General features: G+C 37.6%; 5 protein-coding genes across 13 annotated transcripts; 2 read left to right on the top strand and 3 right to left on the bottom strand.

Moving 5' to 3' along the window:
• Window positions 1-1,306: 1,306 nt before the first annotated feature.
• mat2al (methionine adenosyltransferase II, alpha-like) lies at window positions 1,307-5,973 on the bottom strand. Its single transcript, XM_034238807.1, has 10 exons — window positions 5,844-5,973; window positions 5,471-5,652; window positions 4,890-4,967; window positions 4,220-4,342; window positions 4,023-4,135; window positions 3,178-3,321; window positions 2,380-2,598; window positions 2,122-2,304; window positions 1,765-1,898; window positions 1,307-1,677 (listed from the first exon to the last, which is right to left on the bottom strand). The coding sequence occupies exons 2-10, from the start codon at window positions 5,544-5,546 to the stop codon at window positions 1,575-1,577; spliced, it is 1,173 nt and encodes a 390-aa protein (XP_034094698.1). The 5' UTR covers window positions 5,547-5,652; window positions 5,844-5,973; the 3' UTR covers window positions 1,307-1,574.
• Window positions 5,974-7,562: 1,589 nt separating this feature from the next.
• Window positions 7,563-10,610, top strand: si:ch73-234b20.5 (uncharacterized protein LOC449923 homolog). Of its 2 annotated transcripts, none has more exons than XM_034238813.1 (3): window positions 7,563-7,866; window positions 8,879-9,049; window positions 9,927-10,610. In XM_034238813.1, exons 1-3 carry the CDS (start codon window positions 7,864-7,866, stop codon window positions 10,062-10,064), a joined length of 312 nt encoding a protein of 103 aa, XP_034094704.1. In that variant the 5' UTR covers window positions 7,563-7,863; the 3' UTR covers window positions 10,065-10,610. The 2 variants fall into 2 exon arrangements, with proteins under 2 accessions (XP_034094704.1, XP_034094705.1); XM_034238814.1 differs by lacking the exon at window positions 7,563-7,866 and adding an exon at window positions 7,983-8,251.
• On the bottom strand, window positions 10,378-16,131 carry LOC117561411 (heterogeneous nuclear ribonucleoprotein D0-like). 8 transcript variants are annotated; one of them, XR_004571369.1, is made up of 10 exons: window positions 15,629-16,131; window positions 14,732-14,900; window positions 14,425-14,586; window positions 14,099-14,230; window positions 13,868-13,967; window positions 12,790-12,990; window positions 12,586-12,680; window positions 12,134-12,234; window positions 11,321-11,379; window positions 10,378-11,050 (listed from the first exon to the last, which is right to left on the bottom strand). XR_004571369.1 is itself a non-coding variant. In XM_034238809.1 (8 exons), exons 1-7 carry the CDS (start codon window positions 15,793-15,795, stop codon window positions 12,610-12,612), a joined length of 1,002 nt encoding a protein of 333 aa, XP_034094700.1. In that variant the 5' UTR covers window positions 15,796-16,131; the 3' UTR covers window positions 10,378-12,234; window positions 12,586-12,609. The 8 variants fall into 8 exon arrangements, 4 of the variants coding, with proteins under 4 accessions (XP_034094700.1, XP_034094701.1, XP_034094702.1 ...); XR_004571368.1 differs by having other exon boundaries at window positions 10,378-11,379; XR_004571370.1 differs by having other exon boundaries at window positions 10,378-12,234; window positions 12,586-12,697.
• Window positions 16,132-21,035, top strand: enoph1 (enolase-phosphatase 1). Its single transcript, XM_034238812.1, has 6 exons — window positions 16,132-16,497; window positions 17,439-17,540; window positions 17,917-18,119; window positions 18,520-18,652; window positions 18,773-18,896; window positions 19,332-21,035. Exons 1-6 carry the CDS (start codon window positions 16,414-16,416, stop codon window positions 19,469-19,471), a joined length of 786 nt encoding a protein of 261 aa, XP_034094703.1. The 5' UTR covers window positions 16,132-16,413; the 3' UTR covers window positions 19,472-21,035.
• Window positions 21,036-21,936: 901 nt separating this feature from the next.
• On the bottom strand, window positions 21,937-26,290 carry tmem150c (transmembrane protein 150C). Its single transcript, XM_034239004.1, has 8 exons — window positions 26,077-26,290; window positions 24,032-24,115; window positions 23,746-23,799; window positions 23,630-23,665; window positions 23,465-23,532; window positions 23,260-23,387; window positions 23,011-23,188; window positions 21,937-22,508 (listed from the first exon to the last, which is right to left on the bottom strand). The coding sequence occupies exons 2-8, from the start codon at window positions 24,103-24,105 to the stop codon at window positions 22,303-22,305; spliced, it is 744 nt and encodes a 247-aa protein (XP_034094895.1). The 5' UTR covers window positions 24,106-24,115; window positions 26,077-26,290; the 3' UTR covers window positions 21,937-22,302.
• Window positions 26,291-26,681: the final 391 nt, after the last annotated feature.

The raw sequence follows: 26,681 nt of genomic DNA, 5'->3' as shown, positions 1-26,681 counted from the left end.
TTTCAAGGCGAGCCGCAACGCGTCTCAAACAAGCCTACTTTGTTCCTGGAGGACCACCACAAGTTATATCCGTTTTTTTTATAAACCAAACAGAGATGTGTTTTAAAAAAATATCCCTCGGTTGGATTTAATTCAATGTTTTTCTTCCAAAAGCAGACGTTTAAATATGTTTTATAAAATAAAAAAATCCACTGTTCACGATGAAATACCACAGGAGCTTTACCCAAACAAAAAAAAACAGTACTTGGCAACAGCCAATCAGATTGTAGTTCATTTTGTCTTTGCGCATGCGTCTTGTTATTTTCCCAAACTTGACACCGACCATGATAATCAATATGGGTTAATAAAGACAAAAAAAATATGCATGTCATGCAGGGGCGGTTCTAGGGGGGGGGGGGGGCAGTGCCCCCTAACACTGACCTCTGACCCCCCTGTGGCCCCCCTAACAATGAAAAGTTGTTTTTTTGGTTTTTTTAAATGTATATTTTCTGGTACTCGGTTTGCCAAAAACCGCAGGATTTTGTTGCTGTAATGTGAGATTGTGCAGACACCCTTATGTAAAGTAGAGATGTTCATTGCCTTTATTTTTATATAAATATGGTGTGAGTGCAAACATTGCACTATAACTTAAGCTGAAGCTAACAGTAATAACTATAAGATCTATCTGAAATAAATAAGTGTACTGAAACAAATACCAATAACTGTATTGCATTGTTTTCTTATGCGCAATTACTTCATACTGTCTAGTTCTCTTTTTCGTCCTGCATTTATTGTGCCCCCCTCAGAAAATAACTGGCCCCCCAGTCACATTGGTCTAGAACCGCCACTGATGTCATGCAAGCATCCAGATGAATATTCATCGGTTAAAAGTATCTAAGTAGATTTACTTAAATACTGTACACAAGCATTTTGTTTGGATAGTTACATATTTGCTTTTTTTTCTAGTTCACTGCCCTTAATAGCTAAATATTATACTTTTTACTCATTTATGTCATAACTGAAGTTACTCTGAAGATTTCTACAAGCAGTAGACATACCAAATACATACATTTATTATGTATTATTAAAGGTTAAAATAAGATGAGACTTAATTGATCACCAGGGGGAAAAAAACCACATCATGGACCTGTTGCTTATTCTTTTCAGTATAAATCACATTTTAAATGCAGGACTTTTAAAACGTTTTTATATACTTTAGTATTGCTCTTTTTAAATAAAGTAATAATTGTTTTTTTTACCCATTTCAGCTTTGTTCACTTTGAGCTACCTAGTGCCATTAACATGAAGTTAAGTACTTGAGGAAGTCTTGTGTATCATTTTTTAATCACCAAATATTATTTATTACAAATTACCAAAATTGTATCTGACAGTTTAACAAAAAACGACATATTCTTTTACAAATAAGTACTTCAATCAGATTTTTAAGAATCAAAATAAATGTTCGGCACTGACCTTAATAACTAAAGGTCAGATAAAGTAAGAAATGCATTCAGTCATGTATACACATTAAGATTATTTGACCCTTGATTGTTTTACGACTGATTGTTAAGAAAAAACTGACAGTTGTTTAAAACTCAAAACACCAGAGGCTTTGGTTTTTCCCAGGGGAAATCCTCTCTGCCAAAGTGACCGTAGCAGGCGGTTTCCTGGTAAATTGGCCGCTTCAAACCCAGATCTCTGTAAATGAAGTCAATATTAAACAGTTAAAATGTATCAATAAACACTAGAAATATGATGTTTTTAGCTGTGAAAAACCTCACATACTTTACAATGACGCCAGGCCTCAGGTCAAAGTTCTTCTCAACTATTTGCAGCAGCTCATCTTCATCCTTGTTCGATGAGCCGTAGTGAAACACTGAGATGGAAAGCGGGCGGCTCACACCGATCGCATAGGAGATCTAAAGGGAAAAACAGACAATTTCAGTAATCATTGCTCAGATATCTAACAACATCCCGTGCAAGATTGAAAGGAATCATCGCACATTAGACACCAAATAATGACCTGTTTGTAAAGATAAGAGTATAATCGTTTCTAAGGTCACCACAGATCACATGGGGGAAATACAGAAATAACATTCACACTACTCATTACAATAAGTGCAACTTAATGAACTTCCTCACCTGAACCAGGACTCTCCTGCAGAGTCCTGCTTTCACCAGAGACTTGGCCACCCAGCGAGCTGCATAAGCTCCGGACCGATCCACTTTGGAGTAGTCTTTCCCGGAGAAAGCCCCTCCTCCATGCCCACCCCAGCCTCCATATGTGTCCACAATGATTTTACGCCCTGTGAGTCCTGCATCGCTCTGATGATAAAAAAAAAACATCAGCTCCTGCATTTCTGCAAATACATTTCCATCGGTGGTTTAGTCCTCACTCACCTGTGGGCCACCAATAAGAAATGTCCCACTTGGCAGTAGATGGTAGATGGTCTTGTCATCCAGGTACCTGGCGGGAATGACGACCTTCACCACCTTCTCCATCAGATTGCGTCTGATCTCCTCCAGGCTGATGTCCGGGCTGTGTTGTACAGAGATGACCACAGTGTGAACACGCTGCGGCTCCATGGCTCCCATATTGTCTCGATACTCCACTGTGACCTGCAGCAACAAGGGCAAAACAATTAAGCAAACTCTTTACACCAACATTTCAAAACAACAGTCTATTAGACCAAAAATAACAGCCTATGCCTTTTCTAAGAACTTATCCTTGATCTCAAAAGAAAATGTCATGAGGTTAACAAAATATGTGTCTTAAAGAGTTAGGAGAGGACACTGCACTACACCAGGCTACATGATAGGTAAAGAAAGCATTAAAGCTCCTTTTCTTGTCATTTACAGATTTTGACCAGCTCTTGTCATGGCTGCCGCTTTATACTTCCAGGTCATTACAAGCCATTACCCTTCCTAAGCAAAAATGAGTACTCAACCGCAGCCCTACCACTAATTCCTAGATCCACCTGCTCACCTTTTCCTTTTCCCCACATTCTCAGAGTATAAATACCAACCAATCTTCAGCTACTCCTCGTCAGATTGTCATTGTTCTTTCATGCCTTTCTTTCCAGCCACATGAGCAGGGACCTGGATTGTCTGAATGTGTCCTTTCCCTGCTGCCTCACACCCAGCAGCCTGATATTTGATTTCTTTATTGCCCCTCTGTCAGACTTTAAGATGGCTCACTTGTGATTTGGAGTCTGGTTTTATCCAGGGACACTCTCCGTTGCGTGACAGCTCCTTTAACCTGTAGTTGAGTTTGTGAGCCAGTAGGATGGTTAACGGCATGCACTCCTCCGTCTCATCTGTGGCGTATCCAAACATCAAACCCTGAGGAGACAGGCAGATCCATAGATATGGAAACCCAGTCAGAGCAGTTATGGAAAAAGTGTCAAAATGATATCTTTAAGCTTAACTAAATACAACTTAAATGAGAGCTTATGCACCAGAACACAATGCATACATTATTTTGTAGATAATTAACGTTTTGAATTAGCTACACAAATGTTGCAGCAACTATTGTAAAGATGGTCATACAATGTCATTCAGACTTTTACCTTCCCCATCATATCATTCATATTAACTCAGGTAAAACTACAAATGGTCATCTAGCACCACCAGGTTAAAATGTACCTCTGTCCAAGGCTTTCTTATCACTTACAGGAGAATCAACACACGTTTTGTCTGGCAGCCCAGTAAGGTTTGAATTTCACCCTTTTGCAGGTGCTTTGAGAATTACAATTGTTGTCTTATGGGGACAGATTAAGCAGTTGCTAAAGCCAAATAATCATTGTGTGAATCCACATCTCAGTCTAATCACTCTAATTGTGGTGTAAGGAAATATAGAAATTAAGTAGCCAATGAAAACACATTAAATTGAATGACAACCTCATTGTAAACTATTGTATTTCAAATGTACTACTGGCTACTTTACCTTAGTGACTTTTTACAACTATTTTAATACCAAAAAACAATTCTAAATCCACATGGTGGTTTGGATAAAGTTAAGGATTAAAATATATATACTCAACCTGGTCCCCGGCACCAATGTCCTCCTGATCCCTGCCTTCAAACACACAGTCTGATATCTCGGCACACTGCGGCTCCAGGGCCACCAGCACGTTGCACGTCTTATAGTCAAAACCTGCACATCACAGTAGGGAGTCCTTTACTTAAATACCCTGGGAACATTCTGCAAAAACTTCAAGTTGTAAAATAAGAAACCTACCTTTTGAAGAGTCATCATAGCCAATCTTCTTCACGGTATCTCGGACCACTGTCACGAGATCCACGATGGCCTTAGATGTCACTTCTCCAACCAGCAAAATCATGCCGGTCTTCGCCACACATTCTGAAACAAAACATGACTCATTTAGAGAAGTGTTATTATATGTTATTCAATGATGAAACTTCTTTTAAATATTTGCTTTTCTGCTCTCGTGATGTTTCAACCACAAATCTATATTCTGGATCTTTGTCTCTCATTCAACAGCGGAACTAAACAATTTCCCAATCTGTAATCAAAGAAGTAAATGTATTCTAATCTAATCTAATCCCAAACTGGCTTCCTGTCTACAATGAACCAACACTACCATTTAATGTAATAATGTTAAAATTTGCATTGAAAAAAAGGAACATTTAATAGGAAATGTCCACATTTATTTATTGGATTTGGATCATATTCACTTTTTGTCTTCTTACAGTATTCAAAGTAGCCTTGGAGGTTTATGAATCTCTATTCAGAAACACTGATGTTAAACAAATTAATCAATGCAATGAATAATCACAGTTTATTTCAATGATTTTACTTTTTTTCACAAACAAGTCTGAAGCATTTTTATGAATTAGGGGTTGGGTGCATCATGATACATTTCAATATTATAAGACATAAACCTCACCACAAGCCACTTTAGAGTCGGGGTCTTTACTCAGGTATGCATCGAGCACAGCATCACTGATCTGATCACACATTTTATCTGTGAACACAAAGTCAGAGATGAACAGGGGCATACGCCTTGAATACACACTTGTGTTTTATTACTGACATCATCAGTAACTGAGAGCTGCAAGCCAGCCTAATAAAGTATGTAAATATTATGCAAGTAAAATTCCCAGTCCTAAATTACATGGAAAAATGCTGCTTTCAAAAATATAATTCAGAATGCAGAATGGCCCATTTCAGAATATATAAATCATAAATGTAATAATTATTGATGCATTAATGTGGTCATCACTTTAATGTTGTAAGTGGTAAAACTAGAGCAAATATTTACTTTTTGTATACTGTCAAGTAGTTTTATTCATAATAATCCACCCTAACCCACCACTGGATTTAGTACTTCTTTCACCATTGACTTTTAACAAGGAACATGTCCACACTGTGTACCCAGTATACTACAACCATAGACTGTATGTATACGAAGTACACCCAGGTATACACTCAGGTTCACATGTATACAGTAAAGGCTGTCTAAATTACCTGAGTGTCCCTCTCCCACAGACTCGGAGGTGAACAGGAAAGTCTTCCCACTGCAGGCTGCTCCTCTCGGGTTCATCTTCAGCTCGTCGTCGGTCGGTCGGTCGTGGTGTCAGGAAAGTTGAATGTAACGTTATTAACGGCACCCCAGCTCGAAGGTGAAAGTTTCTTCTGATGTCCGCTGACTAATGATATACAAATCAATCATGAACTCAGGAAGTTACGATAATAAAGACATGGAATGGCAGTAAAGTGGATTTAGATCAGGCGGATTAAAGAAAACAACCGAGGCAACGATCACTAACAGTCGTTCATTGCATCCATCAAAGTCGTACACGGTTAACAAATAAATATATGAAGGCTACTTAATACTTACATTTAATTACAGATTCCCCTTTTCCGGCTTCCTGTTAACGGATGTGTGATTTTAAGGAGGAATGTTTACAAGTGAAGGTCCTTCAGGCAGCAGCTCGGGCAGCCTCAAGATGGCGCAACAGGTCAGGTGAACAGTTTCCCCCCTCATAATTTAAAATATATTTAGCTAATTTACACATACTGTATTTTCATATTTTATTGTTTTAATCACCACCTTTTTTTTCTCTGTATTTTTCAAAAATAATCATGAAATGTTTTTACATTTAAATGGTTTGTCAGTAAAGAAACAAACAGCAACATAGAACAAATATACCAAAGTAAATAATATTATAGCTATAATACATACACCAATATAATATATTACATATTTAAAAACAAAATAATACATCAATAGAATAAACTGATTTTAAAGCAATTCACCTCAAATCATCCTTAATTTGGTAACATGTGTCAGTGGAGAAGGAAGTTCTGAGATATATTATGTAAAAAATGTAGTACAACAGTGTACACATAATGTTCTATTTTCAAAAGTAAAAGTAGCTATTATGAAGAATGGTCAGTTTCAGGATCAAATAGATATATGAATATATTGTTTGTATATGATTTTAACACAAACATTAAAAACAAATATATGCTTACTTAAATTGAACTCAAATTTGAGATAGAATTGACTCGTATATATATATATATATATATATATATTTGTTTTGGCAAGATTATAGTTTTGTTTCAAATTTTTGTATGCCCATTTACTTTTATTGGAAACAAACTAAGAGTTTGCCTGAAAACTTACCACATAATTCATGGCGTTTGCCATATATTGAAAAGTGTCTCAACTATTTGATCTGTCTTATCCACATGGAAAAAACGCCACCATGACGTGTTTCTGTAAGTATTTACAGTTTGTTACAGCAGTTAGAGAAACTGCTTCCTATAGCAGAATAAAGACCTCTGTTCAGTCTAAAATATCATCATAAACTTCTCATAAGTATGACAATTGCATGTCTATTGTAATGAAATGTATTACAGTATACATGTGAATGTGTTGTTGTGTCTATCTTCTGTATTTGTATTGTGCATTTTCTTTCGACTTATGATATCTTCAACTGTACAAAGTCCATGAAAACTTTCTGATTACTTGTAAAAGGTGCAGCCAGCATGATGTAATGTCCTTTACTACTCGCATACTGCGCAGCTTGTCCAAGTAACCTGGATTATTTAAGGTTATAGTATATTAAAGACTAATGTATATCTTTTTGTTTGACTTCAAGCAAACATATACCCAGTTTCTTTAGTATTTAGCCAAAGTGCAGCACACTCCCAATGTTCAGTTTGCATGACTCATGTCCAGATGCTCTTTATCAGGGAAGTACATCCACAGTACTAACAAAGTCCTATCAAGGCCTTTCTTGACCTGCTCAATATCTAAATTGATCTGACCTTCCAACACAAAACATATGAGGAGCAGTATGCAATACATCGTTAAAGAATAAGCTACCAAACAGCCTATATAATACAATTTTAATATCATTAAAATGAGCTCAACCTCAACTAACCAACACTGAAATGCTACACATTAACACATCAGTAATAATAATCCATTTTAATGGAGTATTTTAACAGAATAGTGTTGCTACTTTTCCTTAACTAAATGATCTGAATATTTCTTCCATCCTTGGCAAGATTTATTACCGAAAATTTTAAAACACAAGACTGCTTCCGTACTGATTTTTATTATGGTTTATTGTTCTTGAATATATCTTATAAAGTGGAGTCACTGTTAAAAGAGTACCAGAGATAGTTACATTTGTGCTCCAAAACAGCAACAAGTAGGCAAATTCACATACTCACACACACATCACTCACACACTTTCCCTGGTTGCTGAAACAAGCTGCACAACACAGGATGAGGAAGTGAAGCAACAGTGACCTCACCCCTTTATTGCCTTGCAAATATCTCTCTGCTGAAAGCCCTTTGGCCAGACACACAGCTCCACACCGGCCTGCCGCTCTGACAACTCATGGTAAGTAAACGCATAAAACCAGGATTATATGTTTAGAAAAATGTGCGGTTTAACTGTCAAAAGTTGTTCCTTGAGTAGCAGAGTTCATGAGAAGCGGGAAATGAAAGTGTTGCATGTTCAGGATGTGATCATGAGTTGTGCGTGGCGACTGTCTCCTGTTGAGCCAATGAGACTCTGATTGAGGTGACAGGTAGTTAATGAGTGACAGGGGAGAGGTGCAACCTTCAGCAGACATTTGTTCAGCTCTGACTGTGTGACTCATTCTGTCACAAGAGGAACATATCTGCGTTTGTTTATTATACTGCCAGGACTGGATAACAGGACTTTGTGGAGGATTTACTTTGTGTGTAGTTGTTAGTTGGGACTGAAACAGAGGGCCGCTATGGTAAGTTCTCCTTTTTTATACAATGACTTTAGGTCAGTTAAATATTGTTTACATTTGTCATAGATCACTAATTGTTTTTCGTCTTCATATCAATTAAACGTATGTCTGTACAAGTAATAAAATGTGTTATGCAGGTTTGCTTTATAAAAATAGTGTTTAGGTTTTTCATGTGACAGTCACAGGCCCCTGTAACACCTGACAGCACACTCACCTGTTCACTCAGTAACAGGAAGTGAGGTTTGGTCATTTAAAAACGTGACTGCAGAGTAGAACTGGGCAATAAATGGAAAATAAATGGAAATCCTGATAGGAGACTAGGCACCGTCTTAGATTTGTCGTGAAGTGTTGTCTTTTCCTGGCTGCATTAAGTGATGTTATTATCTATATGTATCAGACTGTTATAGCGGTTCTACTATTTGCCTTTATTCCACATTACTGATGCTTGTTAATCGAAATTCCCAGTGTAAATATATTGTGAAAGCATCAATGGTCAACCCTTTTTTTTGTATATCACCCAGCCCTACTAGTATAGATTGTTGCCCCTATGTTTTGCTTTTAGTGTGGCTCGTTGTATAGGGGAACTTTTTGGAGACTAAAAATAGAATAATTTCCCCTCCTTTTCCCCAGGCTGACACACGCTCTCAGCCCCCGGCCTCTGGCTCGGCTGCTAAGATGGACCAGGTTCAGAGTCAGGTGAACGAGGTTAAAGTTATTCTGACAGATAACATCAGCAAAGTGCTGGAGAGAGGGGACAGAATAGATGATCTGATCGGCAAGACTGATGATCTGCAGGCGTCTGTAAGTATCTGATCCAGATGGTTCAGTGTTGGCTTTCCACCCTGATGTTAACGATTAGTTTTCATATATCTTTCATTCAAAGGGTTACTTCTCCATTACACGCCAGAGTAAAAGTGTAACAATATACCGGTATCAATCATATCCGTGATATAAAAACAGGAAATATTGCTCATTAAAAATACACAGGATAATATTGTGTAAATAATCCAGGGCCCCATAAAACATTTCTGTATTTTAGTTTTTTCTTTGTCTCTCTTACTCAATGTGTAAGTAGTGTAAGTAGTAGTTTGTAGCCTAATTTAATTACTTTTCATATTAAGATTTAACCTGCAAAAAACATATGTATTAAACACAGTGGTTACCAACCTTATTAGTGTGAAAGAAAAATCTGTCATTTTATGAGTTATTTCCAAAATTAAACAATTGTTACTACTTTTGTAATTTTATTTTAAAGTGCATGACTTTTGTAAATAAGTGCTATTACATTCTAGTTTTGGTACTTTTACTTTAAAGAGTACTCCACCATTTTCTATATTCGTGCTGAACAAAGCAGGAATTCATGTATTTTTCTTACTAGGCCATACACTAATTTTTCTCATCTGGCACCTTTATTACCCACAATGCAACTTGATCTTCAAAAGTTAGGTCTGGGTTCAGGTGCTAGTTTGTTGTTTTCAATATATATCTGACTTCCCGCAGCTTCATCTGGGGAGACAAAAACACTATACAGTTGTTTTTAAATATGCATTATTACTCTCCGCCACCATTATTCAGACCTAGCTTTGGGAAATCGGTGGAGTTCCCCTTTAAGTAAAAGGATGTGGGTAGTTCTTCCATCACTGGTGTTTTAAAAAGGTTTTCTCTTGGTTTCTTTCAGGCTGACACATTCCAAAGAACATCCACACGGGTTGCCCGGAAATACTGGTGGAAAAACATTAAAATGATGGTTATAATCGGGGTGATTGTGCTGATCATCGTTGTCCTCATCATCCTCTTTGCCACACATGTTATATAAATCACAATATTCTCCTTCACCAGCTCAGGACTGAAAGCAATGACAATTGAGGATAAAGCTCACCTCTTTTGAGCATTTCAGCATTTAAATGCACTCTTGAAAGTCTATTTTCATTTCAGCAGATATTTCAAGAAATATGTACATTTTAAGGGTACATGTTTTTGTAGCATCTGCAGGCTTTTTGATTAAGACTCTCCGTAAAATAAGAAGTTTAAATTGCTAGAAACTTGACTGAAATACTTCCTTGAACACTCCAACATTCATTAAAATGTGACGTAATGTTAATATTTCACAAAGGATTAAACAAATCCAGATGAGTGTTATTATTTTTATTGTTATCGCATATCTTTATGTCCAATTACCTGTATATATAATGTGTGTTTATGACTGTCAAACTCTATAATAACATATGTATTATATGACTGATGATTATGATGAAGAGGATACATTTGAACATTTGCTACCACAATACTGTATATAAATAATGTGTTCTGCTCCAAACAATCAAGCATTTTGATTATGTAATAAATGACTGAGGCAAATTCACAAACGCTATTTGAGAACATTAAATACAAAAACAAGAAGGGATGGGGAATGCAAACTATTAAAAAGGTCCCATGTCATGCTTTTCCGGTTATTACCGGTCTGCAGAGTCACAAACCCTCAAAGTACACCCTGTAGCGAGTAAAACTCTAACACAGAAAATACCTGTCTATGCTGCCCCAGAACGCCTCGTTGGAGATTTCTCCAAATGGACCAATCCGCGGAGCCGTTATGTTAAGTCCGCAGATTGGTCCAAATTGACCAATCCACAGACTTCCTCACACACACACACAATCTTTTCTCAGCTGCAGCTCCGCCGATTTCTCCTCCCTGAGACGGCGAGACGTGGCGAGGCTTTGAGTCGGTGTGTGTTCGGGCTGGGTTTCGCTGTGTCTCGTTGTCTCGCAGACGGCCACTGGGCTCACAGGGAGGGGGGGCAGGAGCTCCAACAAGCCGTTTAGGACAGAGAGTGAATACACATACTATACAGAGATGCTGTATGAGAAACCAATGTGAGTTTGGAAAATTGAACAATGTAAATCTATTCTAGTAGACCTCAACCATGGAATTATGATCAGTAGAAATGGCCATCACATGGGAACTTTAAAACTTTGCAGCAATCTAAATAAATGCAAAACATCAAACGTTTAAGAATACTCCGGTAAATGATGAGGAGAGTTACTGTAGGTCAGTGCTCTTCATTTTGTCCTTACAATCAGCTAGTGCTCTCAGCTGGAAACCTTCACTCTGCTGCCTTTCATCACTCTGTACCCTACGGAAAACAAACAACACAAATCAGCTATAGATGAACACAAAACGCTTCATTTATAAATAAAAAGGAATCCCCCTTGTTTACAATGTAAAAACCAAAATGAGAACTTTAACATTTTACAGTAACAAAAGTTAGTCCATAAGCTAGAAATCCTGAAGTGCAGTAAATTGAAGAAGTCAAAATACTAAATGGAAGAAATCTTCGATTGGGCAAAAAATACACATTACAGAAAACATTACATGCAAATTTCAGGAAACTTCTTGTTTTACAAAAGGTTATAAAGAGAAAAATGTTGTCGTTACAGGAAAATTAACCAAAGAGGAGCTCTTTCCATCGCTGTCAGTAACACAAAACAGAGCAATACATGTACACAAAGTTAAGAACTTTATCCCCCCAACACAGTCTCGTCCAAATACCAACCAGGATTTAGCTCATGGACTACTGGCTACAAGAGCTAAATAAAGAAACAAGCATTAAAGATAAGATTAGGAATGCATATATTAACAATAGGAACTGGAAAGTCCAGAGAATGCTGTACGTATCCTTCAAAAAGCAAATAGTTAATTTTACATATTTACAAAATCATTACTTGTGGGGGGGGCCTGTAAAAAAAGTAAATTACATGTGTATATTTTAAGTTTTACATTACAAACAGTTGCAAAGAAATACAAAATGGAAAGAAAGATGACAAAGCTGGACGTGTCCCATATTGTTTAGTTTAGAAATGCTGATACAGGATGTTGTAAGACCATACCAAATGGCAGCATTCGAGAGCGTATGCTTCTCGTACCCGGTCCGCATTGAGCGGGCCCTGAGAGTATCTGGGGTCAGCTCATGGCCTGCAAGGAAGCTCCGCTGGCAGGTACAAACAAGGTATGTCAGAGTTAGGAGACAACATACTTCCTTTTCTGTTTCCTTGCACATCCTTAACTTTGGCATCCATTTACTGTAGTAGCAGTACTTTACCTGTTAACTTTACAGATTAAAAAAAAGAAAGACAAAGGTGCAAAAGAGGCAGCAGAAGGCCAGCTGTTAAAGTAATTCGCCACATGAGCGTAGCCTCTATGTTACTACTACTGTAAAGCACTTGATGGTGCTGAGAAAAAGACATTTACAAGAGGAAATGAATAAAAATGTTACCAAACAGCAAAGTAAATAAAACTAGTTTTAGTTCAAAGTAAGAGGTGCATTTGTTTCTTTACATACCTACTTGAAGATGAGTTCCCTCTGTTAATACGGCTTGTAACTGTTGGTGTGACCACCGCGCCGCGGCGACTTGCCATATCCACCAGACTGATCTACTAATGAGGTAAAACATCTGACTTCAGGTGTTTTAATCATTTCAAAAGTAATGGAAAATAAATGGGAAAGGTTGACATGAAACAAAGCTCGTCAGGGAGTTTCACTTACTGCTGTAGTCACCATATCCATAATAGTTGTTGTAACCAGGGTAATCATAGCCTCCATAGCCTCCATAGCCTCCATATCCTCCATATCCTCCATATCCTCCATATCCTCCATATCCTTGATCTCCGTAACCATAATTGCCATAATTCCCATAGCCTTGATTCCAGTAGTTGCCATAACCCTGGTTCCAATTTTGATTGGGACCTGCAATTAAACACATTTTAATGAGATCATTATATTCTTATCAAGCAACCTTTCATCTGTTTACCTCCACTCGGTATACATAGTGCTCTTTTTCATAACCAGCTAGTTAGCTCTTCTATAAAAACTCAGATCAAGTCGTTTTAATTATTTATATTATGCTATTGGGCATTTTAACCCTTTATTACAGACCAATATCAATACAATTACACTTCTCAATTACGCATGAACTAGTAAGTGCTAATCTGTACAGAACAGGAGTGAAATTCAACGTCACGGTTTTATGGGGTGTTATGTGTTGGACTTTTTCCTCGAGCTGCGGCAGTGACCTATTTTGATACTTGAACTCTGATTCAAGAACTTTTAAAAGTAGAGAAAGCACTTAAATCAAATTGGGAAGCAGAACAAAACCACAAGCAGTTTAAACAAATGTGGCAACCCTTAGGATTTCATCCTTTTGTTTGAACGTGATCACCGTTTTCCCTGCACTTACTTTAAATGTTTTATGTGTGATGCATTTGGGTTGTATTAAAAAGTATATATATTTATTCAGGAACAACTGTTTAAAGAGTCATGTCTCTTATGTTAGTCTTAGACATAGCATAACCTCACTTTGTCCTTCTACTGTGCACAGAAGATTAAAGCAAGAAATGACATGGTAATTATTGAGCTGAAGAAGCGTTACCTTTTTACCACTGTTTCTAGTCTTCATCTCATCGAACCCTCTGCAATTAAGTGAATAAATGAAGTGGGTCCTATATTTTATTTTCTTCTTCCGAAGTTTCAGAATCATTTTTATGGATTAAGAGGGTGCATTATTTATGTGCATTATATATATATTAGGTGAATTATTTATTACATCAGAGTAGTCTCCACTCACCGCCACCTCTTCCTCGAGACCTAGAAGAGTACCCTCCTCTGCCCCCCCAGTACTGCTGCTGCTGGTACTGCTCCTTGGACATTGCCACTTTTACTTCACACTAAAGGAAGAACAATTCAGTTTTATTTTCCCAGTGATCATGTATAAGTTATAAAGTCACCATTACATGTGCCATCGCAAAATAACAAGGTCATACATTTTGATGTGCCAGTGATAAAAAAAGACCTTTACCTTGCTCAGTCCAATATTGTGGTACTTCTTCTCCATAATCCCCTTAACTGGTTCCTCCTCTTTGAATGTGATGAAGCAGAAGCCTCTCCTTTTGTTTGTTTTGTTCTCCATGGGAAGTTCAACTGACTCCAGCTGTTAACATTATCAATGAATGTACAAAATAATATATAATAATAGAAGTTAAGTGTTTAATTGTGATTACAAAAATAAACAATGGAAAAAAAATTATTATGAGTTTGGCAGGAGCCCTAAACAGCCATGCCACTAGAGTGAAGTTCATAACATGGATGAAAAATATATTTAGCCAACTTAGCCAAAATATATACCTCTCCGAAGGCACTAAAGTACTCTCTGACTTTCTCTTCAGGGGTGTCGGGAGAGAGACCACCAACAAAAATCTTCTTAACAGGCTCCTTGCTCTTCATCGCCTTGGCTTTCTTGGGATCAATGACCTTTCCATTGAGTTTATGTTCCTTCTGTGTGGCAACCTTTATAGCAAAAATAATCAATTGACAAACTGGTCACATTGCAATTCCAGTTCATAAACTCTAAATAAAATGTAAATTGTGTCTTTAACTCAAATTATATTCAGTTAACATTCATCTTTAACAGAGAAAAGCAGCAATACAGTACCTTGTCGACACTATCAGGTTCCTTGAAGAGGACAAAGCCAAAGCCCCTCGAGCGGCCCGTCATGGGGTCCAGCTTTAAAGTGCAATCTACAACTTCCCCATATATGGAAAAATAATCTTTCAGGTCCTTCTTAGTGGTGTCCCAGCTGAGCCCTCCTACAAACATCTTCCTACAGACAACAGCACATTTAAAAGAAACCAAAATGCAGATTTAGAAGCAATGGAGAAGCACTCATTTTCTAAAGTAAACATTTAAAAAACAAGTCCTTCATTCAAAATCTTAATTAATTTGTATGAAATTAAAGTACAAAAACGGAAATGTGCAGTAACATTTTCCATGCATTTCTTCTGTAATAATTACATGTCCTCTTTTGAAACATTTGTGTAAAATTGCCATGGTTAGTGTTTGAAGTCTTGTGTTATTGCCACATTTCAAGTGACTGAGTCCACTTGAACCTGAGTCCACTTGAACCTTTGGCCACTATATTCTCATAAATTAATTTTAGTAGAACAAGAGGAGACTATGCGTTTGTATTTGTTTTTCCTGGACAGAAATGTGATAAATAAATTGGAATCTAAAACGTTACTACAGCTGTCAAATGTAGAGGTATAAAAGAACAATATTTGTCTCCTGTATGTAACGTTGGTGGAGCATGAAGTTGCATGAAATGGAAAGACTGAAAAGTACCCATAATGTGTACTTGAGTACAGTAACGCTACAGTAAATTAACTCGATGTTAGTTGGACTCCACCAATACAAATCAGCACTTGAGGTTTTAACAACACAAGTTTGTTATATTATTATGGTAACACACTGATGACATAAAATAGTAATATATTGTAATCGTGGACAGTTTTTCAATCAATATGACTGATGAGTTTTATTTGTTGACGTTACCCCTCATCCTCCTCGTTTTTACTGGCGTCAATCTTGGATCCCTCGGCCTCGCCCCCCATCAGGCCACAGTCCCCGGTTGCAGACATCGGGTCATCGCTGTTTGCCTCTCCATCCTCTTCCATTCTCATCATAGTAGTGTCATCACTGAATTCATAATCGTCCGACATTGTTGTTTGTTATTGTTAAAGTTGTCGATGATGAACTCAGAATTCAGTCAGAATTCCCGGGAGAAGCTAAGCTAGCTGGCTTTTTGACAGCTAATGCTAAGCTAATATGATTTGTTATACTTTTGATGTAAAATAGAGGAATATATTTGGTCTATCTAAATAAATAAAAGTGTAAAATCAGTTTATATCTAGACGAAAACGGTTGTCATAAATGCAAATGTTGTTTAAGTTGCAATGAAAAAGGCGTTCTTGTGAGCGTCGTTTTGTTTTCATCGCAGCCTCTTTCGGTTGGCTTCTTGTTTGCGTGTTTTTCCCCCGGCAGTAATACGCTCAGTGGCGCCCCCTCGGAGCCGCAGCATGAACTGACAGCTCTGAACATGTGTGGCTCTTTCAGTCAAGTCAGTGTTAGCTGCGAGTTGATGGCAAAGCACAGCTGGCTAGTGGCTAACAACTAACAACTAACCAGGTGGTAGCCTACATCTGTTATCGTGTGGATAACCTTTGCTCTGCGTCACCTGTCCCGGGGTTAGAGATCCAGTGAGGAGCGCCTACTTTAACTCTGTGGTGAAGCTAAGTATAAGCTAGCGTCAGCTAACAAGCTGCAGACTCTCCTGAAAAATGGCCACTATTTCAATTCCTGCATGTACTAGTGCACTCCTGCTTGATATCGAAGGGACAACAACACCAATCACATTTGTAAAGGTAAGTTATATTAGATATCATTTCAGTTTCAGCATGGTTGGCTAATTATGCAGCGTTCACTGACGACTATTAACGGCCATGCTAACAGATGACAGCAGCTAAACCAGCTAAAGATGGACGTTGTTCGACCATTGTGGCTATTCAGCTGTTGTTTTAATTTGACTTGTATCTTGTTTTTACCTCTGTAACTCGTTTTTGAGCACCGGATGAAGCGCTTGATAAATAAAATGTATTATTATTATTTTAACTACATTTAACCATATTTTGCTTCCATAAACTATTTACTGCTAAATGTATATTCACATTAAATAAACTCGTTTCAGTATGTATTCACGACTACCTGATTAAAAACAAACCTCATGCCGCGTTCATGTTATTGGAGTAGTCGTAATTTCGAGTTTCATAAATGTTACATCGGTTAACAATACATTGATACGAATACACAATAATACTCAAATGTAACCGATACACAAGTCATACAATATAAAAGTAAATGATGGGACAAACAAAAGTAACACAAAACAAGCAGGGAGTCAACATTAATGAATAAATGAAATGAAGTAAAACAGTCCTACACATTTTTTTTTTAACTGATGGTATGTATACATTTCCACAATAGATAGACAATAGTTTCTGTATAGGAATCCCATGAGCCACAACTTTAATCAATATATCTTTTTAAATGTACCCAAAATAATAATGATCACTTAATACATTTTAAATTAAACGTCCTCTACCATACTGACCATTTTTTTAGGGTGAAACAGCTACTAACTTTTTGCCAGCAATATCTGCTTACACGATTATTCCAAAAAGTTATTGAAACCAAAACAATATTGCATTGAAGTAGAGGAAATGTTTTGTGTCTGAATTATATTATTTTTCTCCCTCTATAAAGAGCTTCTGTTACCACGCCTAATGACTCCACTTCATATTTTCAGGATATCTTATTTCCATACATCAGGGAGCATCTTGAGGAGTACCTGTCTACTCACTGGGAGGAAGACGAGTGCAAACAAGATGTTCATCTCCTAAAGAAACAGGTAACCATGTGTAAAGCTTGCTGATTTGATGTTTCCAACTCTTTATTTGTCTCATTGGTATTGTTTTTATGTATCTTATCTTGCACTGTAATGCACTTTGGGCTGCATCTTGCATGAAAGTTGCTAAATAAATACAGTTGTTATTATTATTATTATTATTATTGCCTGTGGTTCTCAGACACTAAAGTCAGGTGGTAGAGATGCAGGACAGATTATTTTTGCTAGAATATTCTTTATAAAAGGTCTTAATTTTGCTCAAATACTTGACAGAGGTAATGACAACAAATAAGATGGATATTTTTTCTTTACTTAAAAAATGAAGCATGTTGTGAGGCTTTAATTCTGCCTAAATAAAGGAGCCTGGCTGTGTTTGCAGATTGAAGAGGACATGAGGCAGCACCGGTCGTGCCCCGTCCACACCGTGGACCAGACGGTGCACACAGACGAGGAGAAGGCTATTAGAGAGGTAATGGATAATGTGCTATGGCAGATGGCGGCAGACAGGAAGTCGACAGCACTCAAACAGTTACAGGGCCACATGTGGAGGTCAGCATATTCTTCTGGGAGAATCAAAGGCGAGTAAGTACACTGATCATTTTCCTCACTTCAAAATGAATGGGTTCAAACATAGGTGACGACTTGGCAAGGTTTCCGGAAACAGAACAGGAATACTGTTTTTACCAGTTCATCAACCAGAGCAGAAATAATTGTGTTAGTCGTTAATTCATTTAAAGCAAACAAGCATTTATTTATTTCAGCATGATGCATTTTTCCCTTTTCTTTATCTTGTTTACTTTCTTTATCAATGTTTGATTTATTTGTAATTCCTGAAATAAGCAAACAATGGTAAACCATGCTCAAATCCATTACAAATGTTTGATCTCTGAGATTATTTGGAACCATATAATCGGGTTCAATGTGCTTCATAAAAAGTAATTAAATTATGGTCATATTCTGATTTTGGTCTTGGTGCAAACAGGGTCTACCAGGATGTAATTCCATCCCTTAAAAGATGGAGAGAACAAGGACTAAAAGTGTACATTTACTCCTCGGGAAGCGTGGAGGCACAGAAACTTCTGTTTGGATACTCTGAAGAAGGAGACGTGTTGGATGTAAGTACTGCCTCCCGTCTCTTAAGAAGAACAACATATTTTGTAAAGCCCATGCTGTTTGTTTTATGGATATAGTGGCTAATGAGATATTTGCCTGTTTATTTTTTCCAATGATTTCAGTTATTAGATGGTCACTTTGACACCAGTATAGGAGCTAAAGTGGAACGTAAGAGCTACGAGAGAATTGCTGAGAGGATTGGATTTCAACCAGAAGAAATCACATTCTTGACCGACGTCACCCGAGGTAAGTGTGTTTGTAAAAGTCGCATTGTAAATGTATAATAAGAGCAAGAAAGTGATACATACTAGGATGTGTTCCTTCCATAGAAAACTTAAATTCTGTATGGAAAACAAGCTGGAAATGACTTTCTTTGTTATTATTATTCATTGCTGAACTTGTGTTATGTGTTGGTATTATTTTCCCAAAGTTTTCAGCTCGACTTTGTTTAGTGCCAATTAGCTAATGCTAACTAAACGTTAGCATTTAGCCTCCTCACAAATCTGTTTTTTTTTTAACAACGTCCTGTGGAGGAATCTTACAAACAACAATTGTGCATAATCTTCACAGAAAGCAGAAATATTTAGCTGTAATTGATCACAGCATGCAATAAACAACCAAGTTTCATTTTGCCTAAAGGCTGAATTAATGGGATCCATGCTTGTGTATTTGTCCTCCCAGAGGCCAAAGCAGCAGAGGAAGCGGGGGTGAACGTGGTGGTGGTGGTCAGGTCCGGGAACATGGAGCTGACGGATGACGAGCGCTCCCACTATAGCCTCGTTACATCCTTTAGCCAACTGGAAGTGACGGGACGTGTTTAACAGAGCTAGGAGGAACACTTTGTTTCATAATGACCTGTTCTTTCTTTTCTTTGCCCTCCCAGCCCCCTTACCTCTCTCCTTTTTGCAATGTTTTAGTTTGTTCCGCGTTGACAGTTCAAAAGGTGTAGGAGAAGCTGCTGGGACTCCCGTTAGAGGTCCCGGCCTGTAAGGAGTCAATCTACCCCGTTCTGTGAGGGTGCCTTTCAATGGAGACAGATCTGCGGAGGGTTACAGCAACATCACTCACTGGTAGGGTTGCAAAGGGGCAGAAAGTTTCCGGTAAATTTCCGGAAAGTTTCCATGGGAAGTTAAGCTGGGGAATTTTGGAAATATTCTATGCAAAATTAAACAAAAAAACATGACATTTCAACATTTTTTTTTAAAAAGTAGAACAGAACAAGTTTTAATTATTTTATTGAACAATTATTTGTTTCATTGAAGAACGAAAACAGGAATGTTGAGTTAAATGTTACTCATCCCCCCCAACCCCACTCAGTAAAAAATGAACAAAAATGCACCTCCCATCCAAAAATCCCCACAAAGTCCCATTCAAAATGTTAAATGAAAAGAGCCCCTCTCCCTCCAAAAAGTTCCATTAAACATGCAAATCTTCCTTCAAGCGATCCTCTGCATTTTTTACCCTTTCAGTCAACGGGCTCTTCCTGGGCCTCATCAACATCCAACTCTTCCTCTTCCTCTGCAGTGTCACTGTCCAGCCTTGTTGAGGATGGCTCTGTGTCAGGCTCAGAGAGCCTTAGGTTTGCCCGAATGCCAACCAGTTTTTCCACTCTCACATTTGTGAGCCTGTTGCAAACCTTTGTGTGGTCTCAATAGCCATGCAGTAAGCAGTGTGCTATGGCATAGATATTCAAGTGTACTTGAATGGCATCTGTTTGTTTTAGTCAAGATTATGCTAAAATATACTTTCCCCAACTATATTGAAGTTCCCTATGAAGAGCCAACCTTCAATTTTGAAAATTCCCAGTTTATTCCCATAAATTCCTGTTTATTCCCGTGGAAAGTTTCCATCTTTGAAAATTCTTGAAATGTTGCAACCCTACTCACTGGGAAGAGATCAGAAAAGCTGTAAAATGAGGCCTGTAGGAAACTGCACACATGACCTTTTTAACCACGCTCGGTTGGTAAACCTCTCCAATTTTAATGACAACTTTCCAACTGTTTGTGTCGTATTTGTCACCGTTTTGTAAACATTTTCCATCGATGTGCCGTTTCCCCCCCCTCTTCACATACACACGTGTTGCAGATGTATGACGTCTTATCCAGTAATTGACCCGTTAAGCGTTGTAATGTTTTAGAAAGTAGAACTAGTGTAGATGCACTCAGCAGTGGTGCTGCTGACAGGAAGTTCTCAGTTCAAACTCTGTCTTAACTAGTCCCCTCGCAGGTGAACGCTATCTGTTTAACTGTGCCATCCTCGTAATGTTGCTGTTGGAAAGTTACCTTTTGCAAGTTGCCAAATTGATGATTTATGTGTGTGAAACATAATTGGTGTTATTCAGGAAATCTTACAAACATGCTTCCAATAAATGCCTTGTATCACACAGACGCCTCTCTCAGTCTAAATGTTTGTTTGACCGTGTCTGTAAATACTTGTTTTCTGTAATGGAAAAGCTTACACATTAACTCTTAAGGCTAGTTAAAGTGTCAAACTCCTAAAATAAGTTTATTTTTCGCTAGTGGTATTGAGTCATAAGGTCTAAGTTTGCCCTCTTTTAAAGAGTTAGATGAGAAGATTTATACAACTGTCTCACAGAGTGGTATCAAATTTACTTTTAACTTTTGGCACAATAGCACATTTATTTCTCAAAATAGTGAATTATTCCTTTTAATAAATTAGGAGTTGCTTTAAAGAAATGTGCAAATACCTTATTTTCTCAAATGTTTAAATCGTTCTAGATTTTAATTTAGTTTGGTCACCATTTATGTAAACACATATTTCCTAGGCACACCTTTATAATTATTAGGCTAAATAACAACAGGTTTGAAATCATTCCAATGCATACTATAGGACAGTAACCCAAAAATATCGTTTAAAACTGGAGATATAAAAACATATGCATGAATAAATAAATGTTAACTAGGTAAAATAAGATATAAATGAACAACAAAAATACAGTAATACAGTAATAAGTTACATTTATTGGCTATGGTAGGTTATTGGTTATGTTCACTTATTTGGTTATTAAAATGTAAACTGATCTTTTTCATATGGGTGTTTGGAGTTGTACCCCCTAGATCTAGTCTCTAGTAATTCTGCTCAAAGTGCACCAGATTGAAGCATTTTACTTTAAAATGTTAAAACAAAGCTTTCCGGGGGGACATACCCCCGGACCCCCGTAGAGGATGTGACGTCCACCCCCCAATTAAAACATGTTCATACAATAATGAATACATTTGAAACCTTTATGTATATAACCAACATGTCAATAAGTTTTTGTAGTGTATTGGTCTTTAGTAGAGATTTTTTATTTATTCTTTATATATTCTATTGTGTATTGCTTGGAGGGGCGGGGCACCAAATTATAATCTCGCCTAGGGCACCAAAATGTCTAGGGCCGGCCCTGGGTATAACTAATTCACTAAAACATCCTTCCATATAAATACAATGATTGATAAAGCCAGCAGATTCTCTACTTCTAAAATGCTTATAGAGGAACTTGCCTTCATTACGTCATGATGTGAAACAAATAGTTAAAGTAAACAATTGGTGTAAAAACAGTTTTGTATATAGAATAAATGCATCTTAAAGTTGCTGTTCCATGCGTTTCCTGCAGTTAAACCTGCACATCTTTAAATGAGATAATCCATCCTTACAGTTGGTCCGGCTGGTACCTGGACACTTCTAAACTGTCCGACAGGCTTTCAGGACCCCCTGAGTGTTCTGTACACATGATGTCAAAGCGGTTGTGACGAAACTCAATGCCGAAAGTGCTGAGGAAGATGAGGAAGAACATGACCAGCGCCCACTGGCACTGAGCGGCCTGCATGTGGAAGCCCTGAGCCATCAGGGAGAAATCTGTAGCAGGGAGTTAAGAGTGACACTTGTAACCGGGATTACAGTACATGAAAACACAACCTGACAACATGTTAACTCTTAATTCTGCTATAAAAATCTGCATGACGTGTAATGTGGGATTATCTTCTAGATTTAGACTTCATCCGACCCTATAGCACAGGGCTAACATTTTTCAAATAAGGAGATTGAACAGAACATTTCAATATTGCCTTTTTCTGAGTTTTTAATTGTCAATGTGGTTAAACCATTGTTTACTAAATTAAGTACATTAATACTGAGTACTATCGACAACCTCAAAGCAAGAAAGACTTTTATATAAAGATATAAAATGATTCTCTCAGCCATTTGACCCAATTTCCCCTTGAGATAAATAAAGTATTCTGAGTCTGATGACAGTACTTACTAGTAACGCTTTTGTGGCAGGAACTTAAAAAACGTTTGAGCAGAAGTCATTTACTTTTAAATAATATGTTAATTTATTTCTTAAAGTGTTAAAGGATACAGAGTATCATGCAGAGAGTGATGGATCCGGACAACAGGAAGCGGAGGATCCCGGCCTTCCTCCCTTCGTTCTTCAGGTTGGCTCTCAGGGTGATGTAGGACTGCACCCAGCAGAACAGCGTGCCCAGGCCAAACGTCATCAAGGTGCCAAAGTTGTGGATCATCTCCTCAGTGAATATCTAAAACCAAAACAGATCAATAAACTCTTACAAATATGCAAAAATATAAATGTGCCATAGGTGCACGTTACCTGGAAGTTTCCTACTAGTGTCATCCCAAAGCAGCCAAAAGACAATGCCAACAGACTGCCAGCATTCAGACACTGACTGACCACTGTGTGTTTCAGCTGAAGGTACCTGAGGATGGCCAGAATGAAGCCTGAAATTGACAAGAATGGAACATTAAACATTTTTTAATAAAAATCTGTATTATATTCTTCTATCCACCATTCTTACCCACAAACGCAGCCAGGTTCATGACTTCGCTGAAGATGCAGCTGGCGGGTGGAGAGTTGCCTGCAACACTAAAAGGGTGACACATTTGTATTTGCTGTTCTTAAAAATAAGGATTAACATGAATAAATATGCTTTTATTGTGAAGAGGAAATGATGAGTCTGTACCTAATGTAGGGAGGATAGAAGGATCCATTTCTTCTCCTGAAAATAATTAAAAGTGAGACGAATCCAAAGATAAAGAGAGTAATGCTTTGCTGTATGTCATATTTTTTAATTCTTACTTGTATTTTGAACCCAGGGGTGCTATAGTCTGATGATTGACAGCAACAAAGTATCTATAAAAAAAAAGATGGTGATGAGGAGAAACTCATCTCCCATTCAAAGCTTCCAACCACAGCAAAGACACTCCTCCACAGAGATTATATTTACAGCACACTGCAAAAACATATATGAATTGGTGAAGGAAAACACAAGATGTGGGTTCTATTATCTTAAAGTATTAGCATTTGTTTAAATGCCGCTTTAAAACTGATATTTAAAGATAGTCCTATAATTAAGAGAACTTACACCACCCACAGTCCCGCAGCAGTGAAGGCAGAGTAGACTGGAGGCAGGAGAGCCCAAATACTGCAGCTCCACATCCTATCTCTCCTGGAACACAGAGGGGGAGGCTTTGTTAGTTTATTGAGAGATATTCATTTGTTTAGAAGAATAAAATAGAAAATATTCCATTGTCAAATTGCACAAGACATTTGTAGATTCAAGACTCAAGGCTTTATTGTCATGTGCCCAGTAGCTACAGTGTAGATATGGCAATGAAAAACTTAAGTCCCAGGCTCCTCCATCAATTCAACATGAATATATAGGACATAAAACAAATAAAACATATAGTGCAATACATAACAATAGAAAAGTAGTGCAAGAGAATGTTTTGAGATGTGTTGTATTTGCATGTGCAAGATATGCTATTAAAAAACATGAAAACAAACCATATCACATGCAGATGTGACACACATTTACATACCAGTGTTTCCCCTATATACAAATAGCGGTGGCGCAGCGCCCGCAGCTCACAGCCAAAAGTGCGAGCGTGGGAGCAAGAGAGCGAGAGAGAGAGAGAGGGCGCACCGGTACCGGCGCTGTTGTTATTAGAATCTGGTGCTAGCTGCGCTAACGGATATAAGAAGAAGATGTTTCTACAACAAGGGTGGAGGAGAGCTCTCCTGTCAGACTGAGAGGCTCAGTGAGGTAAAGGACTCTCTGAGTGTTTGGATAGTTAATTTTAGTCTAAGTTATCTCAGCGGGTCTCAAATGTTTTGACCACAAATTATGTAAACACATATTTCCAAGTCACTCCTTTATAATTATTTAGATAAATAAAAACAGGTTTGAAATCATTCCAATGTATATTATAGGACAGTAAACCAAAAATATCGTTTAAAACTGGAGAGATACAAAAATATGCATAAATAAATGTTAACTAGGTAAAATAAGATATGAATGAACAACAAAAATAAAAATAAGTTACATTTATTTGTTATTGGCTATGGTAGGTTATTGGTTATGTTCACATACTTATTTGATTATTAAAATGTAAACCGATCTTTTTCATATGGGTGTTTTAGAGTTGTACCCCCTAGATCAGGTGTCTAGTAATTGTGTGCTCAAAGTGCACCAGATTGAAGCATTTTACTTTAAAATGTTCAAATAAATCTTCGCGGGGGGCATGCCCCCGGACCCCCCAAGAGGATGTGACGTCCACCCCCCAATTAAAACATGTTCATACAATACTGAATACATTTGAAGCCATCTTGACGTATATTACCTATGTCAATACGTTTCTGTTTTTGTAGTGTATTTGTCTTTTGTAGAGATTTTTCATTTATATATAAAATCTCGTCTAGGGCAGCAAATTCTCTGGAACCGGTTCTGGTACTAGGCCTCAAGAGCCTTTCTTGTGCTGGCAGACACATAGAAACAAATTGGCGGGGCGCACTTCGCACGCACACACTATTATAATGTAGGATGTCCTTGTAATGTATGATGTATTGTCCTTTATTGTTTTATGTTTCATGTGGAACCTATATGCTGCAGGTCTCCCTTGAAAAAGAGATCTATGATCTCAATGGGACCAATCTGATTAAATAAAGGTTTGCAATTAAATGAAATGACTAACAAATTCCACGCGCTCCGCGCTCACATTATGCTGGGCCCACGTGCCTTAGCACCGCTGCTGTGACCCCATCCTAGGGGAAACACTGAACTTGTATAATAAAGTTATATTTAAAGAAACTAGCCCCAGGGCTGGGTCAAGGTTGGGTAAGGTATAAAATGTTGTGTGATGAGGTGGCAGCTGGTGGGAACATTTACTTTAAAAGATATGGAGGCTACATGTCAACATTAGCACTACAAGTAAAAATATACACAGGCTTTATCTCACCTGTATCATAAAGTGCATTAGGTACTTCTTAGGTATTCTATTTAATAAACTCCAACATTTAACTCAATGAGAATACAGGGAGTGAGAAGCAGAAACAAATGTGTCATTTAAGTACGAAACAGGGAATTCTTGCTCTGTAAACTAATAATAACTGTGGATGAAACTGCCATACCTGTCCGGCTGTCCGTCCAGTGGAGACTCTCACCGGACTAACCCTCGGCTCGGTTGTTCAGCTGCAGCAGTAAACACTGTAACACTGTAAATGTATCCTCTAATTTATCTGTTTATATCATAGACTGTATATATAAAGGTTTATCTAATGTCGCTGACAAATGGTCGTACATATACTGCTAAAGGTATATGGTGGAGACGCGGAGGTATCAAGGGAAAGTGTTCTGCACGTTTTCCGGTATGGACAATGCTCCTTCAAAATAAAAGCATGGGAGTGTTAATATTTAAAAGTAAATAGATTAAGGAATACAGTATCCTTATCATGATCCTTACTTTACATATGCAGGGTTGAAATAAGTTTTATTTTGTATAACTTAAGTAACTATTATAAAAACGACTTTAAAAGAAACAATTATCCTCAAAGTTAATATATTGTAATCACATGTAGACATGCATTTTTTTAGTCAGTGTATTTGTATGTATATCATTTTAGGGGAAAGCAATAATGAAGGGTACAGCATTTCTCCTGCATAATATTTTAGGAGTTTGGAGCCCTCGAACACAGATAAAGTGGTTCAACCTTTTGCTTATATTATATCCTGGACC

This window comes from Gymnodraco acuticeps, unplaced genomic scaffold, assembly GCF_902827175.1.
Source record: "Gymnodraco acuticeps unplaced genomic scaffold, fGymAcu1.1, whole genome shotgun sequence".
NCBI classification, from domain to species: domain Eukaryota; kingdom Metazoa; phylum Chordata; class Actinopteri; order Perciformes; family Bathydraconidae; genus Gymnodraco; species Gymnodraco acuticeps.
Note: the sequence above shows the minus strand (reverse complement) of the source record. Positions and strands in the feature narration are given on the sequence as shown.